This window comes from Lacerta agilis, chromosome 13 (genome assembly GCF_009819535.1).
Source record: "Lacerta agilis isolate rLacAgi1 chromosome 13, rLacAgi1.pri, whole genome shotgun sequence".
Taxonomy (NCBI): Eukaryota; Metazoa; Chordata; class Lepidosauria; order Squamata; family Lacertidae; genus Lacerta; species Lacerta agilis.
The window spans coordinates 15,851,718-15,872,121 of NC_046324.1; the positions used below are offsets into that span (position 1 = coordinate 15,851,718).

General features: G+C 44.1%; 1 protein-coding gene across 1 annotated transcript in view; it reads right to left on the reverse strand.

Annotated features, from left to right (window-relative positions):
• Positions 1 to 13,433, reverse strand: part of ARNT2 (aryl hydrocarbon receptor nuclear translocator 2) — a 141,539-nt gene extending 128,106 nt beyond the window's left edge. Inside the window, exon 1 of the mRNA XM_033166824.1 lies at positions 13,122 to 13,433. Within this exon, the coding sequence (XP_033022715.1) occupies positions 13,122 to 13,152 (31 nt within the window). The 5' untranslated portion in view covers positions 13,153 to 13,433. The remainder of the gene's footprint in view (positions 1 to 13,121) is intronic.
• Positions 13,434 to 20,404: the final 6,971 nt, after the last annotated feature.

The following is a 20,404-nucleotide window of genomic DNA, read 5'->3' on the forward strand; positions in this document are numbered from 1 at the left end:
CAGCAACAATTAATTGCACTTTTATTCGAAACCTAGTTAAAACTGTTTGGTTCAACAAAATGGTTGAACTCGATCCACAGATGCCAGCTTTTCAAAACCTGATAGTAATTTACTCGGGCAGAGCCCCTCTGCTGCTTCCTTACCTCTTAGTGCTCTCCTAGATAATCCCGCCGCCCGCCGACCTGGGCAGTAACACCCACTTTGGAAACTACAGTCATACCTTGGTTTTCGAACAGCTTAGTTCTCGAACGTTTTGGCTCCCGAACGCCGCAAACCTGGAAGTGAGTGTTCCGGTTTGCGAATTATTTTTGGAAGCCGAACGTCTGACGGGGCTTCCAGTTGGCTGCAGGAGCTTCCTGCAGCCAATCAGAAGCCGCGCTTTGGTTTCCGAACGTTTTGGAAATCGAACGGACTTCCGGAACAGATTCCTTTCGACTTCCGAGGCCCGACTGTACTGCCTTAGAGAAAAAGGTGAGATATAAATGCAACAAAATGAGCAAATAAATACATCTGAGGAGTGCAGATCTAGGCCGGGAGGCCTTTCCTGATCTCGGGCCAACAGTTAATAAAAACTTTGCACAAAATGTCATCTATTTCAAAAGGAGGGGATGAGAGAAGTTGGTGTTCAGGAACAACTTTCTCCTTTCCCTTGGGAGAAAGCTGGCTGGCCTTCTCTCCCTGCTGATCAGAACTGGGACTTCCTTAAGTGCTGTTTAAGCACTCCAGAGGGCCTGTAGTACAAGGCGAGCATTCATTTATATTTAAACAATGGTAACAGAGAAGAGAGAAGATTGCTGAGCTTGGCGCTGCTGCAATCGCTGCAAGAAATTCTGGCAGGTAGCTACAGTAGCTGTAAAAGGATTTGGATAAGGAGCTGGGGGGGGTAGGGATTGAGCGGAAAAAGCAGGGAGAATGTTGGAGAAAGGAAACAGCAAGGAGATTGTAGCAAAGGAGAACTGTAAGGGGGGGAAGGAAATGGGAACAGAGAAAAAGAGGGGCAAGTTAAAGTAAGGTAGCATTGCAGAACTGGGCAAAAGTTGAAAGAATGAAGAAAAGCCTCTGTGTTTCCCAAGGATGCATTAAGGCCTACAATATCCTTGTATTTGAACTCAGAGGCCTTCCATTTTCCTGGGGGTTGGGGTGGGTGATTTGCTATTGCACCAACTAATCCGCTTTTTAAAAATAAAAAAAATGTTTTCATAATTTTGCAAAAGGCAAATGTATACATCCTAACACATGAGGGAAATCCCCAGAATTACAACGAAGGTAAATAAAATAGAACAAAAGTCAGCATCAGTTTCTGATTATTTACAGCCAAATAATTAGAGAGAGGTATCTATATAAGTAAAGAAGACTGATCGCCGAAGAATTGATGCTTTTGAATTATGGTGCTGGAGGAGACTCTTGAGAGTCCCATGGACTGCAAAAAGATCAAACTTATCCATCCTTAAAGAAATCAGCCCTGAGTGCTCAATGGAAGGGCAGATCCTGAAGTTGAGGCTCCAGTATTTTGGCCACCTCATGAGAAGAGAAGACTCCCTGGAAAAGACTCTGATGTTGGGAAAGATGGAGGGCACAAGGAGAAGGGGACGACAGAGGATGAGATGGTTGGACAGTGTTCTCGAAGCTACTAACATGAGTTTGGCCAAACTGCGGGAGGCAGTGGAGGATAGGGGTGCCTGGCGTGCTCTGGTCCATGGGGTCACGAAGAGTCGGACACGACTGAACGACTGAACAACAACAATCTATATAAGACATGCTTCAGGTGGGGTGGGGATTCCTAATATCAAACTTACTTATGAGGCTAATTGTACAATTTCTCAAAAGAAAATGATCTAAATCTTGGCTCCCTGTTGTGTTAAAACTGATCCCTTTAAACAGCTGCATGATACTGGAACAACACGGTATTTATTTATTTATTTATTTAAAGAAAATGTACATACCACGTGGTTGTAAGAAAACCTCTTAACTGGTGTGCAAAAATATAAAATAAAAGCATTAATAGGCATTTAAAAATATTTTGAAATGATTAAAATCAACAGTAGCTTCATGAAAAGCATACATACAATTTTTATGTTTCTGTACAACCTTGCCTAAACAAAAACATTTTAAGCAGCATCAAATATATACAGTGAAGATGCCCCCACGAATTAGGAATACAGCTTCAAAGATGGCTGGAAAACCAGAACCTCCTGAGGCAGCCTTTTAACAAACCTACTAATCAGCAAGTCTCTCAACCACAGTCTGCTCCCTAAAAGAAAGGGATAGTGCTAGGTAAATTTACAATCTTGGCTACAGTGTGGTGTTATAGAGTGTGGCACCAGAACCTGAGAGACCAGAGTTCAAATCCCCCACTAAGCCATGAAGCTCGTGGGTGACCTTGGACCAGTGCCGGATTTACGTATTAGCTAAACAAACTATAACTTAGGGAGTGGGGCCCCCCAAAAAAAAATTAAAGAGAAAAAAAACAAGATTTCCAAAACATAATATAAAAAACAAATAAAATAAAATCTACATACAGCAACAGTGTTTTGTGTTGTGTAGGCTCCTAAGTACTGGGCCCTGTCTGCTAGCCTGCTCCCTAAAATATCACTGGTTTGCTCATTTCTTTATATAGGGTGCCTACATTCTGCATGGACTGGTTGCATGGCAACATGCGCAAATGGCTTTAGGTCCATAAATTACCATATAGCATATACTCAACACAAAAAAACAGCGACAATTTGTTGTTGACGAAGGACCGCTGGACATATAAAGGGCCCCCTTACCTTCGGTAGCTTAGGGCCTCATCAAACCTAAATCCGGCCCTGCCTTGGACTAATCACAGCTGAACTACCTCACAGGGCTGTTGAGAGGATGAAATGGGATGAAAAGGAATCATGCACACCACCTTCATGTGGGATATAAAGGAAGTGATATTTTGTGTTTGTGGTGGTATAGAGTACCACCACCTCCTGTTTTGCTGCTCATGGCAGCCATAGCGTGCTGACACCCGCAGCACATAGATTAAGAATACTGACGCCTCATTTTAAAGCATAATAAACCATGCTGTGCAAACCTACAGCTCAGTTGGCAGCGCATGAGACTCTTAACCTCGGGGTTGTGTGGGTTCGAGTCCAGCATTGGGTGAAAAGGGGGTTGGACTAGATGTCCCTTGTGGTCCCTTCCAACTCTACAATTCTATGATTCTGTGATAAGATCAATGTATGCTGCCTTGGGTTCCTTGATGGAAGAAATATGGGCTATAAATGTAAGATACCTAAGTACACTATATATATTATGGCAAAAATTTGCCACCTTAAAACAACTGACTGTCTAAATTAGTGGCATAATTTTGATGTGCAGTACAATTCTGCTACGGATTTACTCAGACCTTACTACGGGTTTACTCAGACCTTTGTGGCCTTACCCCACAAGGCCATTTGTGTAGGCTATTCAAACATGGTTAAGGAATCGCCATTGTTAACATCTGCACCGCTCCTCAAAAACTGAGCCTAATTTAGGCCTCTGTAATAAAAATTATACGCCCAGATTTAAGAATCGTTCTCAGCGGCTATAAAGCTTTAAAAATGGGCCATGTATCAAGAAGGTTCTGGAGCCTGTGTCTCCTTTAAAAAAAGGAAAAAGCTGTAAACCCCCCCCCCCCACTTCACTCTCCTACCCTGTAAATCAAAAATGTCAGTAGAAATTGCTGCCCTTTATCACAAGTTATGGTTTTGCTGACAGTTTTAAAATTAAAAGCTATATCACTGGATGACTTGGAGTAACGCATGGCTGGCCTCAACACACACACACACACACACACAGGGGCAGTTATGATGTTCCTAGGCAGAAAATATTTTTGTTCACAGCCTCTTCACTTGCTCATGCTAAGTTGGCAAGATCTCAGCAAAAATATTATTTCGCAAACTGGCAAGTCTTTTTGCTCGCAACTGAGCCGCATCACAGCTCATATTTCACGTGATAGAGCACCCTGTTTGAGCCCCAAGGATGAAGTTCAGTGGATTTCGGGACGTTGTTGGATGGTTTGTGCTAAAAGCCAAGTCACAACGCTACAACAACAGCAATACAATAAATCCGTATTTGAGCTTCTTGTGGACAATCCCATGCAGAGATGGAAACTGTGTGATTCCTAGATGAGACATGTCAGGTCTCATCCAACTGCTCCTAAGATTTTTTTTAACTAAGAAGATCTCATACTGTTGTGTATTGATTCAATGGTTTTTATATCTGTATTACTATTGTAAAGTAACTGCCTTTCTGTTCCAGAAGGAACAGCTACGATTGGTTCATTTAAGCTGCTGTATTTGGATCCTCAGTCTTATTGGTTCCCACCAAAAGGCAGCTTTGTGACTGCTTGAGATTGTTCCCTCCGAAATGTATCCTTTCTAGCCAGTCTTCTGTCCCTATAAATGTAGCTTCCCTCTCCTCAGTCTCCAGTCTTGTTTGCCTAAATAAAGAGTGTTACATGAAGAAGATGTCTCCTGCCTGCTATGTCAGAAAGCGGAAATCACTTACTGAAATCACTAACCCCATGCTACAACACATACTGCCTTTCAATATGAAACTGCAACAATGGCATCTGAAAACACAGCAGGATATTTCCCGACAACATTTTAAAAATTGAATAGGAACATAGGAAGCTGCCTTATTCCATGTCAGACAACTGGGTCCATCTAGCTCACTACTGTCCACACTGGCTGGCAGCAGTACTTCGGGGTTTCCAGCAGTGGACATTCCCAGTTCTACCTGGAGGTGGCAGGAATTGAATCTGGTACCTTATACACGCAATTGCAGGTGCTCTACCACTGAGCAATGGTGTGCAAAACACAAAACCAGTAACCGTAGAGGAGGAGGGGAGAAATGTGCTAACAAATTCTACAAAAGCCTAATTAAGTGAAGAATGGTTTAACCTGCTTCTGGAAGGACCATGTTGTCTTCTAAAAGTGAGCATATCAAAGTTCTAAGGCCGGTCCTAGACTTCATGGAAGCTGACCTAGGCTCCATGTAATTCATTTAATTTAATGTATTAGTTTTACACACCACCCTTCATCATAACATCTCAGGGTGGTTGACAGAATACAGGATAAAAACAAGTAAATAATTATAAACAAAACAGCAAAACAGTAGCTTTTGGAGTGGCTGGTTAGTATATTTGGGTGTTTCTGGTGCTGTTAAATCGGCATTTTCTGAATTATTTAAATTCTGTTTTAAACTATTAACTCAATACACCTTAAACCTTGGAAAACCAGCTAATAAATGCCTTTCATAATACTTCCTTGATTATATTCAGCACAAAAGGCATCAGTTTAAAGCAGTGTTTTTCAACCACTGTTCCGCGGCACACTAGTGTGCCACGAGATGTTGCCTGGTGTGCCGTGGGGAAAATTGAAAAATTACTTTATATATAGTCAATATAGGCACAGAGTTAATTTTTTTTAACATTTTCTAATGGTGGTGTGCCTCGTGATTTTTTTCATGAAACAAGTGTGCCTTTGCCCAAAAAAGGTTGAAAAACACTGGTTTAAATTATCCTACCATTGGGTGTGGACAGTAATAGAAGCATGATTGAAGACTGATATATAAACATATGTTGAAATCAAGCATGTAAGGCATAGCGAGTTCTGATGAGTTGGGTCTTAAATTTGGGGAAGATGGTGTCATTCGGGATGGTGCCAAACTGTTCCTCCCAAGCTACCCAGAATCACAGGAAGCTTCCCATTACCAAGTCAGACCATTGGTCCATATAACTCAGTATTGTCTACTCTGTCAGCAGCTTTCCATGATTCCAGATTAGGGTCTTCCCCCAACCCTATCTGGAGATGCTGAGGATTGAACAGGGGACCTTCTGCATCCAAAGCAGACACTCTTCCACTGAGCTACAGGCCTTGCCCATTCATTCTCGACAGATCTGAATCAACTACTTGCAGAGAGCTTTTGGTATTAGGCTAAGGGCCACATGGAATGAGGCTGAAGGCCGCATGTGGTCCCTGGGGGGGGTACCCTGGTCCCACCCTTGTGCCCAAATAACAGTCCTATGTAGCCCAAAAATTCACCTGGAAGCCTAATGGGTATATTATCTCACTTTTTATTGCTCTGAGTTGTAGCCAACTAAGTCTTACTTGGAGCAGACCGACTGAACATGACAGAGCTAAGTGAGCTGCACCCATTACTTCCAATGGGTCTACGTTTCTTGTTTCATAAGACCAGGGGCCAGCAAACTTTTTCAGCAGGGGGCCAGTCCACTGTCCCTCAGACCTTGTGGGGGGCCGGACTATATTTTTTTGGGGGGGGGATGAACGAATTCCTATGCCCCACAAATAACCCAGAGATGCATTTAAAATAAAAGCACACATTCTACTCATGTAAAAACACGCTGATTCCTGGACCGTCTGCGGGCCGGATTTAGAAGGTGATTGGGCCGGATCCAGCCCCCGGGCCTTAGTTTGCCTACCCATGCATAGGACCAAGGAAGATACAAAAGATGGTAGCCGATCTTAGTCCTACTCAGAGTAGACCTGCTGAAATGAATGGGCATGGCTAACTTACATCTGTTAATTTCAATGGCTCTATTCTGAGCAGAACTAACAATGGATGATCCAACCCTAAGGCTGGAATCCTACACACACTTACTTCAGAGTAAGTTCTGTTGAACTCAGTGGGGCATACTTCTGAGTAGACATGCATAGGCTTGCACCTTAGATTGCCATTTGCAACCCATCACATTTTGCTTGATTGCCAAAACGTGACTCATAATTGAGAGGAATTATGGCCTGAACAAAATTATACTGAACCACATAACCCAGTGAAAATTCAAATAATTGCACAATTTCTCGAAAAAAGCAGCTACACCTTCGTGAGTTTCTTGTGTAGGCTGAATTTAACGTGTCTTTCATTTCATGTCTCACATTTAATGAGAGAGAAATCCTAGTCTTTACAAGAACACATATTTAGGCTTCCTACACACTTTAAAATTTCATTACCAACTTCAGCATAACTTCCGAGATGAAGGAAAGTCTGTTGTACCCAATACTTCTACTGTTCTGTTGTTAAACCTACCGGTACACGGATTCCATTTTTAGTAATGCACTAATCATTTCATTAAATTAATCAATAAAACAATGGATGCAATTGTAGTCAAATCTATAATTATTCAGTTTTCCTATCCCTCAGAAGTCACTAAAATTAGTATGTTGTCAGTTTTCATGGCCTTTCACCCCTTAAAAACTGAACAAGGGAAATTTGTATTATTAAGTTGGAAAGTCTTTAGATATTTTAAGAATCATTCCAATAAATTTCCAAGTAGGGTTTTGAATTTGTTTCAGTATAAAACATTTAAACCACACTAAGGCTGTAACCTAAGTAAAGTGAATCAGTGGGGCTTACTTCTGAGTAGTCAACATGCATAGGATTGTACTATAAATGCATTTTATTTTATTTTTCAATCACAACCATGTATTTCGCACAACTACTTTGGCCGCTGGGAAAGCAAAATACTTATCATACAGCACGGGAAAATTAATGTGATGTGCTTTCTTTTTAGTTCTGTTTTCTGAATAATAGTCAAATGAACATGCTAAATTGGTGGAGACAATGCAAAACTTTCCCATTTCAATCCGCAGCTCCCCTGAAAACCCACTGGACACAGTGGGACTTACTCCAGAGTAAACACGCATACAGTAGGTTTGTGTTGTATGCCAGATCACAGCATCTGATTCTGGAGTCGTCCTTTCCAACTTTAGAATCTTTGATAACTGGTTAAAATTAAGCCAACTATGCTCCTAAGCTCAATTTGAGAACTCTCATTTAAAAACCCATAGAAAAGTGTAAAGATCAGCTGCTGGAACAACAAGATCTCTGATCCTGTGAGGTCTACTACTTGCAATTAAGAATAGGAAAAACAAAAGCGTTCACCGTTTTGCTTTTCTGCATCTACTCACTTGGCTTTTATGGAGATAAAACGAATTCCACCTTTTAAATATTCTTTAAAAAAACAAGACATGAAAACATACGCTTGGAAATATCCATTTCATCATCTTTTCATCAAATATTGATTTTAATTAAAGATTTAAAGCTTTCCAATTAAAAATGGATCTCCAGGCCAGTGATCTGTTTTGGACTAGTCGTCATGGCGCAGGACTCCTCACCAAGAGAACTGGCTCCACTTCCACCTTGGCAGATTTTTAAGGGTCATAAAACGGGCGAATACCAAGATTCTTCCTTGATTAACAGCCTGATCCTAAGTGTGTTTACTCAGAAGTAAGTCCCAATGTGTTCAGCTAGTAACACAGCATTAGGATTGCAGTTCTGAAGACCAATACAGTCTTCACTTTTACACAGAACTAAGTCCTTCCACAGAATTCAAGAGGATTTGACCCCAACAATGATAGCTCTAAGGTAAAGGTAGAGGGACCCCTGACATTAGGTCCAGTCATGTCCAACTCTGGGGTTGCAGCGCTCATCTCGCTTTTCTGGCCGAGGGAGCCGGCGTACAGCTTCCGGGTCATGTGGCCAGCATGACAAAGCCGCTTCTGGCGAACCAGAGCAGCACACGGAAACGCCATTTACCTTCCCGCCGGAGTGGTACCTATTTATCTACTTGCACTTGGACGTGCTTTCAAACTGCTAGGTGGGCAGAAGCTGGGACCAAGCAACGGGAGCTCACCCCGTTGCGGGGATTCGAACCACCAACCTTCTGATCAGCAAGCCGTAGGCTCTGTAGTTTAACCCACAGCACCACACCGCATCCATGATAGCCCTAAAGGTAAAGGGACCCCTGACCATCAGGTCCAGTCGTGTCCAACTCTGGGGTTGCGGTGCTCATCTCGCTCTATAGGCCAAGGGAGCCGGTGTTTGTCCGCAGACAGCTTCCAGGTCATGTGGCCAGCATAACAAATCCGCTTCTGGTGAACCAGAGCAGCGCACGGAAACACTGTTTACCTTCCCGCTGGAGCGGTCCCTATTTATCTACTTGCACTTTGACGTGCTTTCGAACTGCTAGGTGGGCAGGAGCTGGGACCGAGCAACGGGAGCTCACCCTGTCGCAGGGATTCGAACCGCCGACCTTCTGATCAGCAAGCCCTAGACTCTGTGGTTTAACCCACAGCGCCACCTGGGTCAATCGTTGAGGCTTTTGTCCTATTAGAGACCCTTTAGAGACCCTTTAATTAGGCTGCTTGTTCCTGAACTTTCAGAGGAAAGAATGCTGGACTCCATCATGGCCAACGGACTCAGGGATGATGGGAGTCATAATCCAACAACATCTGGAGAGAATCAGCTGGCCACACCTAGGGATGTTGGGAGAATTCCATCAGAAATGGGAGAGAAAAACCACTATAATCTACACGATAGCCCATAGTCTGGAACCCAAATCATACAACCCAATGCAAACTACTGTTGTGGTTTTAGTCCATAAATAATTTTGTTGTCTTGTGCATAGTTTTCATGTTTTCCTTCCAATGAAATCCACTGAATTACAAAATTAATTGAAGGCAGCAACAAGAGGAAATCTTGGACACATCAAGAACCAAGTGTGGGAAACCAATTTTGGGGGAAACTGTCTTAAAAATTGTCTCAATTTGTGGCTGATTTCGTAAAAATTTGGAAAATCGAAAAAAAACAATGTGGCAAGAAATAAAATTAATTACATAATTAATTACATTAGTTTTGGCCAGTGTAATGGCAAGCTGAAGGATGAAGGTTTCAGTAGAATCTGAACTGTGGTGCCTGCTGCTTCCTGGCTAATACCTCATTTGCCTGAATGGAGGATAAAAGGGGTGGGTTGGTGGGTGTAGAATCTAGCCTACTGTACAAACAGTGTTAGAAACTCAAATACTTAAGTTAGTCACCAAATGGCTCCTTAAAGCAATGTTACAGTCGCCAAAACGGAATGTCTAGTTGCCATTTTGGGGCAAGACAGCTCTAAAGCCTTATTTTTCAAATGATGAACTGACTGTGATTGATTCTCAGTTAAACATCTGGCTAGTTCAGATGACAACCTTAAGCTAGGTTAAGAGCTTTGAGAACTTAAAAGAAGAAAAGTCACTTAAATCCAGTGACAGTCCACATATATACCGTATTTTCCGGTGTATAAGACGACTGGGCGTATAAGACGACCCCCAACTTTTCCAGTTAAAATATAGAGTTTGAGATATACCCGACCGCAGATTCTCCACCCGGCGTATAAGACGACCCCTGACTTTTGAGATGATTTTCCTGGATTAAAAAGTAGTCTTATACGCCAGAATATACAGTATATTGGCCTATTCCAACCTCTTTTTCTTAATGATGACACAGACCATTCACAACAAAAGAATATTCTTCACAACTGGGTGCCAAGATGGAGCAGGGGTGGTGGTGGCCCCGGGCACAATTTTGAGAGGGGGTGCAAACAGGTGCTCCCACAGCAAGCACCTTCATTGGAACCTGGCTCCACACCAGAAGGAGCTGTGCCTTGGCTGTGGCGCTTGTCCCTGGCTAAGCTCCGCCCATCGGGTCAGGCTTGACCCGAGGAAGGAGAGCGGGTGAGTGGGTGGCAGCGCTGCTGCCCACCCTCCTTCTTGGCCACAGCACACTTCTGACCCAGTGGCAAAGAGCAGGGGGAGAGTGGGCAGCAGCTTCACCGCCCCTCTCCTTGGGTGGGGTAAGTGAAGACAAGCTACAACAGCTAACTATGAAATTATTCACTGCTCCTGCTCAGGCTGCACAGGGGGGGGGGGAAGCATTTTGGTTCCTGAAATTCATTCTGATTGTGCAGATAAAATATAGCGGATAGAATTCTACAGGATGGGGGATTAGTGCGGGAAAACAGTCAAAATCCAACAATCCCCAGATGGTGGAGATGTCAGGTGCCATGCTGGTGCCCAGGTATCTTCACTTGGTTGCAAGTGGCAGATAGTGAAGTGCCAAAGGCGCCTGGCACCTGGCTAATTTCGAACACTGTGCACAAAGGTAAAAAAAATGTACATCATTGCTCCACCCACATTTGCTTCTAGCCCCACTCCCACTGGGTTGTGGCCCCTGAAAGGTTGCCTAGAAGAGAGCGTGGCCCTCGGGCTGAAAAAGGGATTCCCACCCCTGGCTTGAATGGGGGGGGGTGTTAAAGAGAAGCTTGATAGGTTATGGATGGGCAACCTGTGTCAAGGACAGAGGGAGGCAATGGCACTCCTAGGCTACAGCATGAGGGAACATAGGCTATGCTGAAGCATAGAGCTGCAGTTGCACTGCTGGTGACATTTTCCAGGCTACACTGCTGCCAACTGGCTCAATAGCCAAGGCACTGAAAGGCACCGAAACTTGGAAGAACCACAGAAGAAGAGGCTGGCTGCTGGATCAGGCCAATGGCCCATCTAGTCCAGCATCCTGTTCTCAAAACCAGATGGCTGTGGGAAACCAGGGAGAAGGACATGAGCAGAACAGCTCTCTTCCCACTTGTGGTCCACAGTAAAAAAAAAGGTAAAGGACCCCTGGATGGTTAAATCCAGTCAAAGGCAGCTATGGGGTTGCGGCGCTCATCTTGCTTTCAGGCTGAGGGAGCCGGCGTTTGTCCACAGACAGTTTTCCAGGTCATGTGACCAGTATGACTAAACTGCTTCTGGCGCAATGGAACACCGTGATGGAAGCCAGAGCACATGGAAACGCTCTTTACCTTCCCGCCACAGTGGTACCTACCTATCTACTTGTACTGGCGTGCTTTCAAACTGCTAGGTTGGCAGAAGCCGGGAGCTCACTCCGTCGCGGGAATTCAAACCACCGACCTTCTGATCGGTAAGCCCAACAGCCTCAGTGGTTTAGACCACAGCGCCACCAGCGTCCCTGGTACCCAGTAATTAGCATTGCCTCTGTTCCGGAGGTAACACACAGCCATCATGGCTAGTAGTCAACCAATAGGCTTCTCCTTCACGCCTTTGTCCAATCCTCTCTTAAAACCAAAGTGCCATCACCCTAGGCTTTGGGAAACATGTGACACACTTGGCATAAAAGCTGGCCCATATTGCAGTAACAGTTTTCAAACACACACACACACGTGTCACAAGTACTCTCTCCCTGCCCCCAAAATAATTATCATTAGAATCCAGAAGCATAAAAGTTATGGCAGAATTGATTTCTAAAAAATGCATGAAACTATTGATGAAGTTAGTGCAGAAATTGCATCCCATCGAAGGAGGACAGGAAGGTCTGAGAGGGTTTCTTGGTCAACGGTTTCAGAACATAATCACAAAAGGCCAACATTTCTTCCAGGGCTCATACAAATGTAAAGGCCGGTGCCTACATTTCTCAATAGCTGCAGGAGGCTGGCTCCTACAGATTTTGTTCTGGACTCAGTGCCAGTACTGTGGATCAGTTTTGTCCAAAACAATGGAGGAAGAAGTGGAATGCAAAGTTGCCAACTTTCTAAGCATCCCCAGTTCTTCTGCCTTCTACAGAAGCCTGATCTGCAGAGATTAGCAGCGGACAACTTTCATCCTTTCCCAGCACTAGAAAGCTCCACCTGCTAGTTCCTGCATTTCAAGCACATGCAAGAAAGGAACAGGATTGCAGATTTGTTTTTAACTTATTAGTTGGCACCCGTAAGGGGATGGGCCTATTATCTCAGATGGCAGAGCACATGTTTCCCATGCTGAATATCCCAGGTTCCATCTCCCTCACCTTCAGGTTTCCAGAAAGAGATCAGATTGTGTGAAAGGTGACACCCAAAGGGCCAATCAGAACAGACAAAAGAACTGGATATGTCAAGGAAGGATTCTGGCAGGGCTGCCTGCTGCCTGGGTCTCCGCTAAAGCATTATAAATGTCCCCCTGTGGATGCATCCCTGGAAACATCAGCATGCCTACTCAGAAGCAAGCCCCACTGAGTCCAGCGGGGCTTTCTCCCGAGGAAGCCTGCAGGCGCCTGAAACCTTAGTAACAGCAACGGGGGACAGTAACCAAGGGGGGCAGATGGCGAGGGCCGATGACACGGCGGCGCTTTCCCCCCAGGGGCCATCCCTCGGGGTGGGGGTGGGTGGACACCCCTGCAGGGTGGCTGGTGTGCGTGTGTATGTGCGAGATCGCACCGGTACCTTCCGAGCCAAGGCGTTTCTGTCAGCAGCAGGAGCAGCAGCAGCGCCCACAGCTACTCACCGGGTGGATTAACAGCCGCCGGCGTTGCCATCTTGTCTCTGGAAGAACTAAGATAAATTGCGAGCTGGGGGCAGCTGGAGGGGGCTGGCTATAAGGTGGACCGAGGAGGAGGAGGAGGAGGAGGGCTGGTGCTCTGCTGCGCAGCCCAAGGAAGATGGGGAGGGACGGGTCGGAGCCGCCTCCCCGCCCGCAGTCACACAAAGGCAGGCGTCCGCGCAAGGGGATCCGCGCGCGCAGCGAGGCTGGGAAATGCAGCTCGGGGCGCTCGGGCTGCTTGCGCGCGGCTGGCCAAGATGTCTGATCTAATGAGAATCCCTTTTTTCCCCTCTTTTTTTTTGCAATCGCTTCTGCACATGCTCAGCGCGCGCACACCCCTCCCCTCGTTGCCCACCTCAGTCCGAAGAGAGCATGTGCCAAGGAGCTGCACATGTGCGCTAGCCAAGTGAAGCTGCTGCCCTCACTTTGCGCCCTCAGCCTCGCTCGCTTGGGTACCTCTCCCTCTCCATCAAGGGCGCACGCTGCCGCTGCGAGTCATATGCCGATAATACGCAATAGAAAAAAATAACCTCAAACGCTGTAACATTTAGTGTCATTACATACTGCTAAAGTCCTGCTGAGTTTTTTTTAAAACCCCCTCTTTTAAAAAAGTATCAAATGCAGAAAACATAAATACAGACGGTTGTGCCCGAGCGCTACATTCTTCCCCGCAAAGAATTCTGGGCACTGTAGTTTACCCCTTATGGAGTTGCAATTGCCCTTAACCCTCAACAAACTACGAGGCACAGAATTCCTTGAGGGGATGAATGTGCTTTGAATATAATATGCAAACAAGTAAATTTATATTTCATTATAGTACTTAACGTTGTGAGTTTGAGAAGTAAGGTTAGGCTATATGCCTGAGTCCCTTTTCTAATTCCTGGATCCAACAAGAATTCAATTGCTGGAATAGCCAGGGCAGTTTCTTGTTGAGGTAATGGCCCCTTAAGTATGGCAAATGTTATGTACTGAGTTGAATAGGATCCAAAATGCAGCAGTCTGATTGGTCCTAGAACAATAGGATTGAGATTGCAGCAGTCTGATTGGTCCCAGAACAATAGGATTGAGATTGCAGCAGTCTGATTGGTCCCAGAACAATAGGATTGAGATTGCAGCAGTCTGATTGGTCCGCAGGAGCCACCCAATCCAGCTCCAGGTGGAAGTGAATCTGCACTCCGATTGGCATACAGGAGTATCCCGGAATTAGCCAATCACGTGGGGCCCATTGTGTAAATAGCGTATATAGGGCAAACGTTTTGGAGAAACTGCATTCCTCACTACTATGAGCTGAATAAAGAGCATGAAATTCACACTGGACTAAAAGTATATTTCAGCAAAGGAAGTGACTCTGCCAGAAGCGAAATAGATGTCTCTTAGAAGACAAAGGCAAAAGTTGGTTTTGTGAACTAGAAGTGTGAAGCTGGACAACTGGAGCGACAGAGCCATCCCTGATCTCAGCTGGGATCCGCGGCTGTGGCTATCGGAGAAGCAAGACTCCCTTGGGGTGTTAATCCTGTGAGCCCCTCCAGCATAGGCTCACATTGTATATATGGGCAAATATCCTGCATTTCTGAATCTATTCTGAGTGCACTATGTTTATGATTTGATAAACAACACAAAAAACTTCATTGATTGGTGGAAAAGTAATGTAAATAATAAAATGGGCGCCGTTCATTATCCTAGGACAGGGGTTCCCAAACTGTGGTCCGTGAAACATAGTAGCCAGTGAGCTCCATTCAGGTGGTCTGCGGCATGTTTTCATTAAATGAGAGTAGCAGTGTGGTGCAGTGGTTAGAGTGTTGGACTAGGACCAGGTGGGAGACCAGGGTTCAAATCCCCACTCTGACATGAAGCTCTCACAGGGTGACTTTGGGCCAGTCACTGCCTCTCAGCCTAACCTACTTTGCAGGATTGTTCTGAGTTATAAAAATCAGAGGAGGTGAAATTTGTAGGCCACCTTGAGCTTCTTGGAGGAAAAGTGGAATATAAAATCAATATGTTTTTTTTTAATTAAAAAAAACACATATTGATTTTAAATTGTATTTTATGGCTTCTTGTATTTTTATTGTATTAAAATGCAAATTGTAAGACAAGGTAACAAACAAAAGAAGCAATAAAAATATAATTTAAAACCATGCAGCACCCTAGCATGGCACATTACAAGTGCTACAATAGGCAGAAAATTCATTAAATAGTTCTCAAAGATCATCAGTCATTTTCATGTAGTCCAGCAGGGCAGACATAGTTTGGGAATTGCTGTTTTAGGCTGTGCCAGAAGCCCCCTCCCAAACAGGTAGCTTATCCCACCCTCTCCCTTGCAGGAGCACCAGTATTTAACTGAAGGAAGGGCACTATTCAGAGACCTTATGCAACTGAAAAATACAAACGAGGCTGCAATCCTAAACTTGCTTACTTGAAAATGTATCCCATTATCAAAAGCAATGCTCACTGTTTAACTACCGGTACATATTGATCTGTTAAATTTATTGCTCTGTTGAGAGTATTTACTTTTAAGTTAAATTCTAACAGAGAAAAGTGTGAAATGTGCTATTATTATTATTTATGCTCTAGAAAGCTACAATTCCTGGAGTGGTTTAACAACCAATCCCTCTTCCCAGGGAACTCTGGGAATTGTAGTTCTGTGAGGGGCATAGGTGTTCTGCTAACAACTCTCCGCATCCTTAACGAACTACAGTTCCCAGGATTCTTTGCAGGAAGCCGCGGCTGTTTAAAGTGGGCTACTTTAAACATATGGTGGAGACAGGGCATAAGGGATGCAGTTTAGTGGGTGCTGCTAAAAGAAGTGAACCAACTCACAGAAGTAAGGAGCAATGCAAGGCAGGGCAGGCCTTTCATTTACTGGATGAGCAACCTACACTCTCCTAGTCATTAAGATGCAAATTGGTATAGAGAGCTATATTTCATCACGCACACTAGGTCAGCTTTGGCAGAACAATAATGAGCTGCACCATCCTGAGAAAGTGCTTAAACTCTAGCCCCTCGATGGTTTATTGGTTTTATATATAATTTTAGGAAAATGCTTAATTAAAAAACAATTGAATATAGCACAATATATTTTCTGCACCGCTCTCTTTGGGAGGTTAATGAAAACTCATGGGACTTCCTTCTTTTGAGAAGGAATGAGGAGAAATGAATATATTTCCTTTAAGCTAGGGGGTTTGCCTTAGAAACAGCCAGACAAAATTAGATGTGGGTGATATGTGATCAATGCCCCCGATCCCCTAGAGCTACAAATCTATTGCAGTTTTGGAGCAGGAGGCAGAAAGACTCCCATGACTGTTCCACCAAACAAAACATCTCCAAAGACTCACAGATCCAGGTTCCAGGTATATTTCCAAAGGATTTACATGTGTACAGCAAAGGTGGTCTTTGTAGTTGGACTACAAGTCCCATCATCCACAGCCAGCATGGCTAGCAGGCAAGAATGATACGCACTGTAGTCCAACAACAGGTTACCCTCCCTGCCAGCTTGGATCCAGAATATTGTGAGGGATAACAACAACAACAACAACAACAACAACAACAACAACAATAACAATTTGTACCCAGTCCATCTGACTGGATTGCCCCAGCCACTCTGGGCAGCTTCCAAAATATATAAAAACATAATAAACACCTCTTTCCCCCTTTTCTTCCTAATGTCTCAACAAATGAAACTGATTTGTAAAAATGTTACATCGAAAAAATACGAGAGAGACGTTACACATACCTTTGTAAATCAAGAAAATATTTAATAAAAATACTTTAAAAAATAAAATAAAAACATAATAAAACATTAAACATTTTTTAAAATCCCTATACAGGGCTGCCTTCAGATGTCTTCTAAAGGTTGTATAGTTATCTATCTCCTAAATCAGGCATCTCCAAACTCGGCCCTCCAGCTGTTTTGGGACTACAACTCCCATCATCCCTGACCACCGGTCCTGTTAGCTAGGGATGATGGTAGTTGTAGTCCCAAAACAGCTGGTGGGCCAAGTTTGGGGATGCCTGTCCTAAAGTGATGATTCCCCCCCCCCGCCCCTTCTTAGCAGCACTGTAAACAAGTCCCTTTCAAGATGTAAACATTTGGAAATCTGGTTTTAAATGAGACTTGGCCTCTCCATCTTTCTAACAGCAACTCTTATTATGATGCCAATGACATTTCATGCGTAATTCAATTTAGCCTTGTAGATGAAAGGAAAGAGGGAAAACTCTCAGCAACACTCCAGTCCTAATCAAACCCCTCAGTTGTATTGTTTTATCTTGAGCAGACTGTGTAGCAATAGAGTTCTTTATTTATAACCCAACTGGAAAACACGCATGAGATACAGATTACCTCCCCCAACTAAAAAAAAAGTGTAAATTAAAATTGCATACTATATACGTTGAGAAATTCTGCAGTGCAGAGTTAGCCTCTGAATCAAATATATGGAACAAAGGGGTCTTTGAGTACAGTAACTGCTAGAAAGAAAATAATCATTGACCTGCACAGCATTTCCATCTTTTTACAGAAGGTGGATCGACCCACTGCAGACATAATTTATGTTGACCAAGACACCCCAATATATGGCAATATATTCAGTATACCCAGGGACAGATTCTAATCACACCAAACAGACTCCTTACTCAATGTGTGATGATGTTCAATACTAATAATTCTAGGACATAGTAGCAACTTTGCAAAACTGCATAGGCGCCTCAATGGACATATGGGGATTCCTTGCAAAAGGCTCATTTGTGCACATCAACAAAACGCATTGAGCTCTCCTCCTCTATGTACTGTTTCAGTTGTGTGCAGCATTAGTGTAGGTAAAGGAAAAGGAGCCGTGCACAGTTAAGTCCAGTCAAAGGCGACTATGGGGTTGCAGCGCTCATCTTGCTTTCAGGCCAAGGGAGTCGGCGTTTGTCCACAGACAGCTTTCCGGGTCACGTTGCCAGCATGACTAAACCGCTTCTGGTGCAACGGAACACCGAGACGGAAATCAGAGCAAACGGAAATGCTGTTTTACCTTCCCACCGCAGCAGTACCCATTTATCTACTTGCACTTGTGTGCTTTCGAACTGCTAGGTTGGCAGGAGCTGGGACAGAGCAACAGGAGCTCTCCCCGTCGCAGGGATTCGAACCGCTGACTTTCTGATCAACAAGCCCAAGAGGTTCAGTGGCTTAGATCACAGCACCACCATCGGATATCCACCTTTGGCAATGGCATGCAACTGAGCCAGCACTCGTGGGACAGGAATGCTCAAACATTAGCCCTGTGAATGGACATAGGCTTGGGCTTCCACCTAGGGCAGTTGCAAGACATTTCTGTGTCTCTGCAGGACAATCTAAAAGGCACCTCCTTCCTGTTACATGGGGCACAAACCCCTGTGAAGTTCTTCTGTGCAACCCTCGTTGAAAGGAATGGGTGACAGGGAAGCCGTTTTGCAGTGAATAGGATAAGCCAGCAGGTGATTGGGAAAGTAACATCAATGCTCCAACATAGGGGATAAAACGTGAATTTAAATAAAAAGTTTAAAATAACTTTTATGTCTTACAAAAAACCCAGAAGCTTTTGTATTAGGAATTGTACGTACCGATATTCCAAAGGAGCAGAAAATACTTTTTGCGTACGCAACGACAGCCGTACGGTTGCTATCAGCCCAGAGATGGAAAGAATATAAAGCCCCTACGAGAGAAGAATGGCAAATTAAACTGTTGGACTATGCTGAAATGGCAAAACTGATCAGAAAGCTCGGGAACTAGGAAGACCAGAACTTTAACCAAGAATTTATCTTGGAGACCACTGTAAGCAGATGAAAACATTAGCAGGATTGCAAGAACACTCATAATGTAGCAAGTACTATGGAGATAATGGATTTATATAAAATATGGACTATTGAAAAAGATGCAGTAGAAAAGGTTTAATAATAGGACCCCCGGAGGGGAAGGCTGGAAGTCCAGAGTTTCGGAGGAATCTCCAAATGTGTATGGTTGCATTGTTATAATTTTATACTTTTAAAATCAAATAAAAATTATTTCAAAAAAATAAAAATAAACGTGGAGATGCCGGGGATTGAGCCTGGAACCTTCCACACCCAAAGCTGATGCTCTACCTCTGAGCTGTGGCCCTTCCCCAAGAGATAGGTGCTATGGTCTCTAGACATACAGGCCTGGAAGGAAACCTCTTGAAAATCCCCTTCATGGGATTTTCTTCTGGGCACACACACAGATGATTGGGCTGAGAAAGGTGGTGTAAGAAATGATAACTGTGCACATAAATAAAATAGCCAGGCAGTTTTGTATTGCCAGTTGGCAACCCTACCCACACTCAACCTTGGCCAACAGCCAAGAGGCAAAGGCTGCCTACTCCGGTGACCACGATGAATAATTTGCCTTTTTATTGCCCATGATTAAATATGAATCCAGGTTCTTTTGAGAGCTTCCTGATCATCTAACTGTGTAACAACATAAACAGTTACATGGGCCTTAATATGTTTTCTCCCCGGGGAAAAAAAACCACAACCTGTGTTGCTCTAATGGAATAATTTAACTGAGCTCTGCATGACCAGAAGCAGTCGCATCAAGAAAACAAACTGTGTGTGTGTGTGTGTGTGTGTGTGTGTGTGTGAGAGAGAGAGAGAGAGAGAGAGAGAGAGAGAGAGAGAGAGAGAGAGAGAGAGAGAGAGAGAACGTAGTGTGCTGAATACTATGGCTAAGCACTTATTTGCCCATTTACTCTCTTAAAAAATAAATAAATATGTGGACATTAAAAATTGAAACTATAATCCAAGTCTCCATTCCCCCTGGGAGAGGAGAGAGCCCATTGCTATTAGGTCCTATCATTGGTATATAAAGCCCTCAACAGCTTGGGGTATCTGTACTTGAAGGATCACCTCACTGCATCTGTGACCACACAAGTACTTTGGTCTGTGGAATCAGCAGGGCTCTTTTTAAGATGGAACTCGCTGCACCTCAGTTCCGGCAGCTCTCAGGTGGGCACCATTGCCATTTTAAGAGAACAAGGGAGGCACTGGCTCCCTCGGCCTGAAAGCGAGATGAGCGCCGCAACCCGTCACCTTTGACTGGATTTAACCGTCCAGGGGTCCTTTACCTCTTTTTTTTTTTTTAAACCTTACTTTGGAACTCCCTGCCTGTTTTGGTCACCTGCTAAAACCATTTTTGTGTGTGTGGTAAACCCAGGGATACAAATTTGGTGCGCATTCTAGTACATACTTTTTTTATTTGTTCTTTTCGTTGGTTTTTG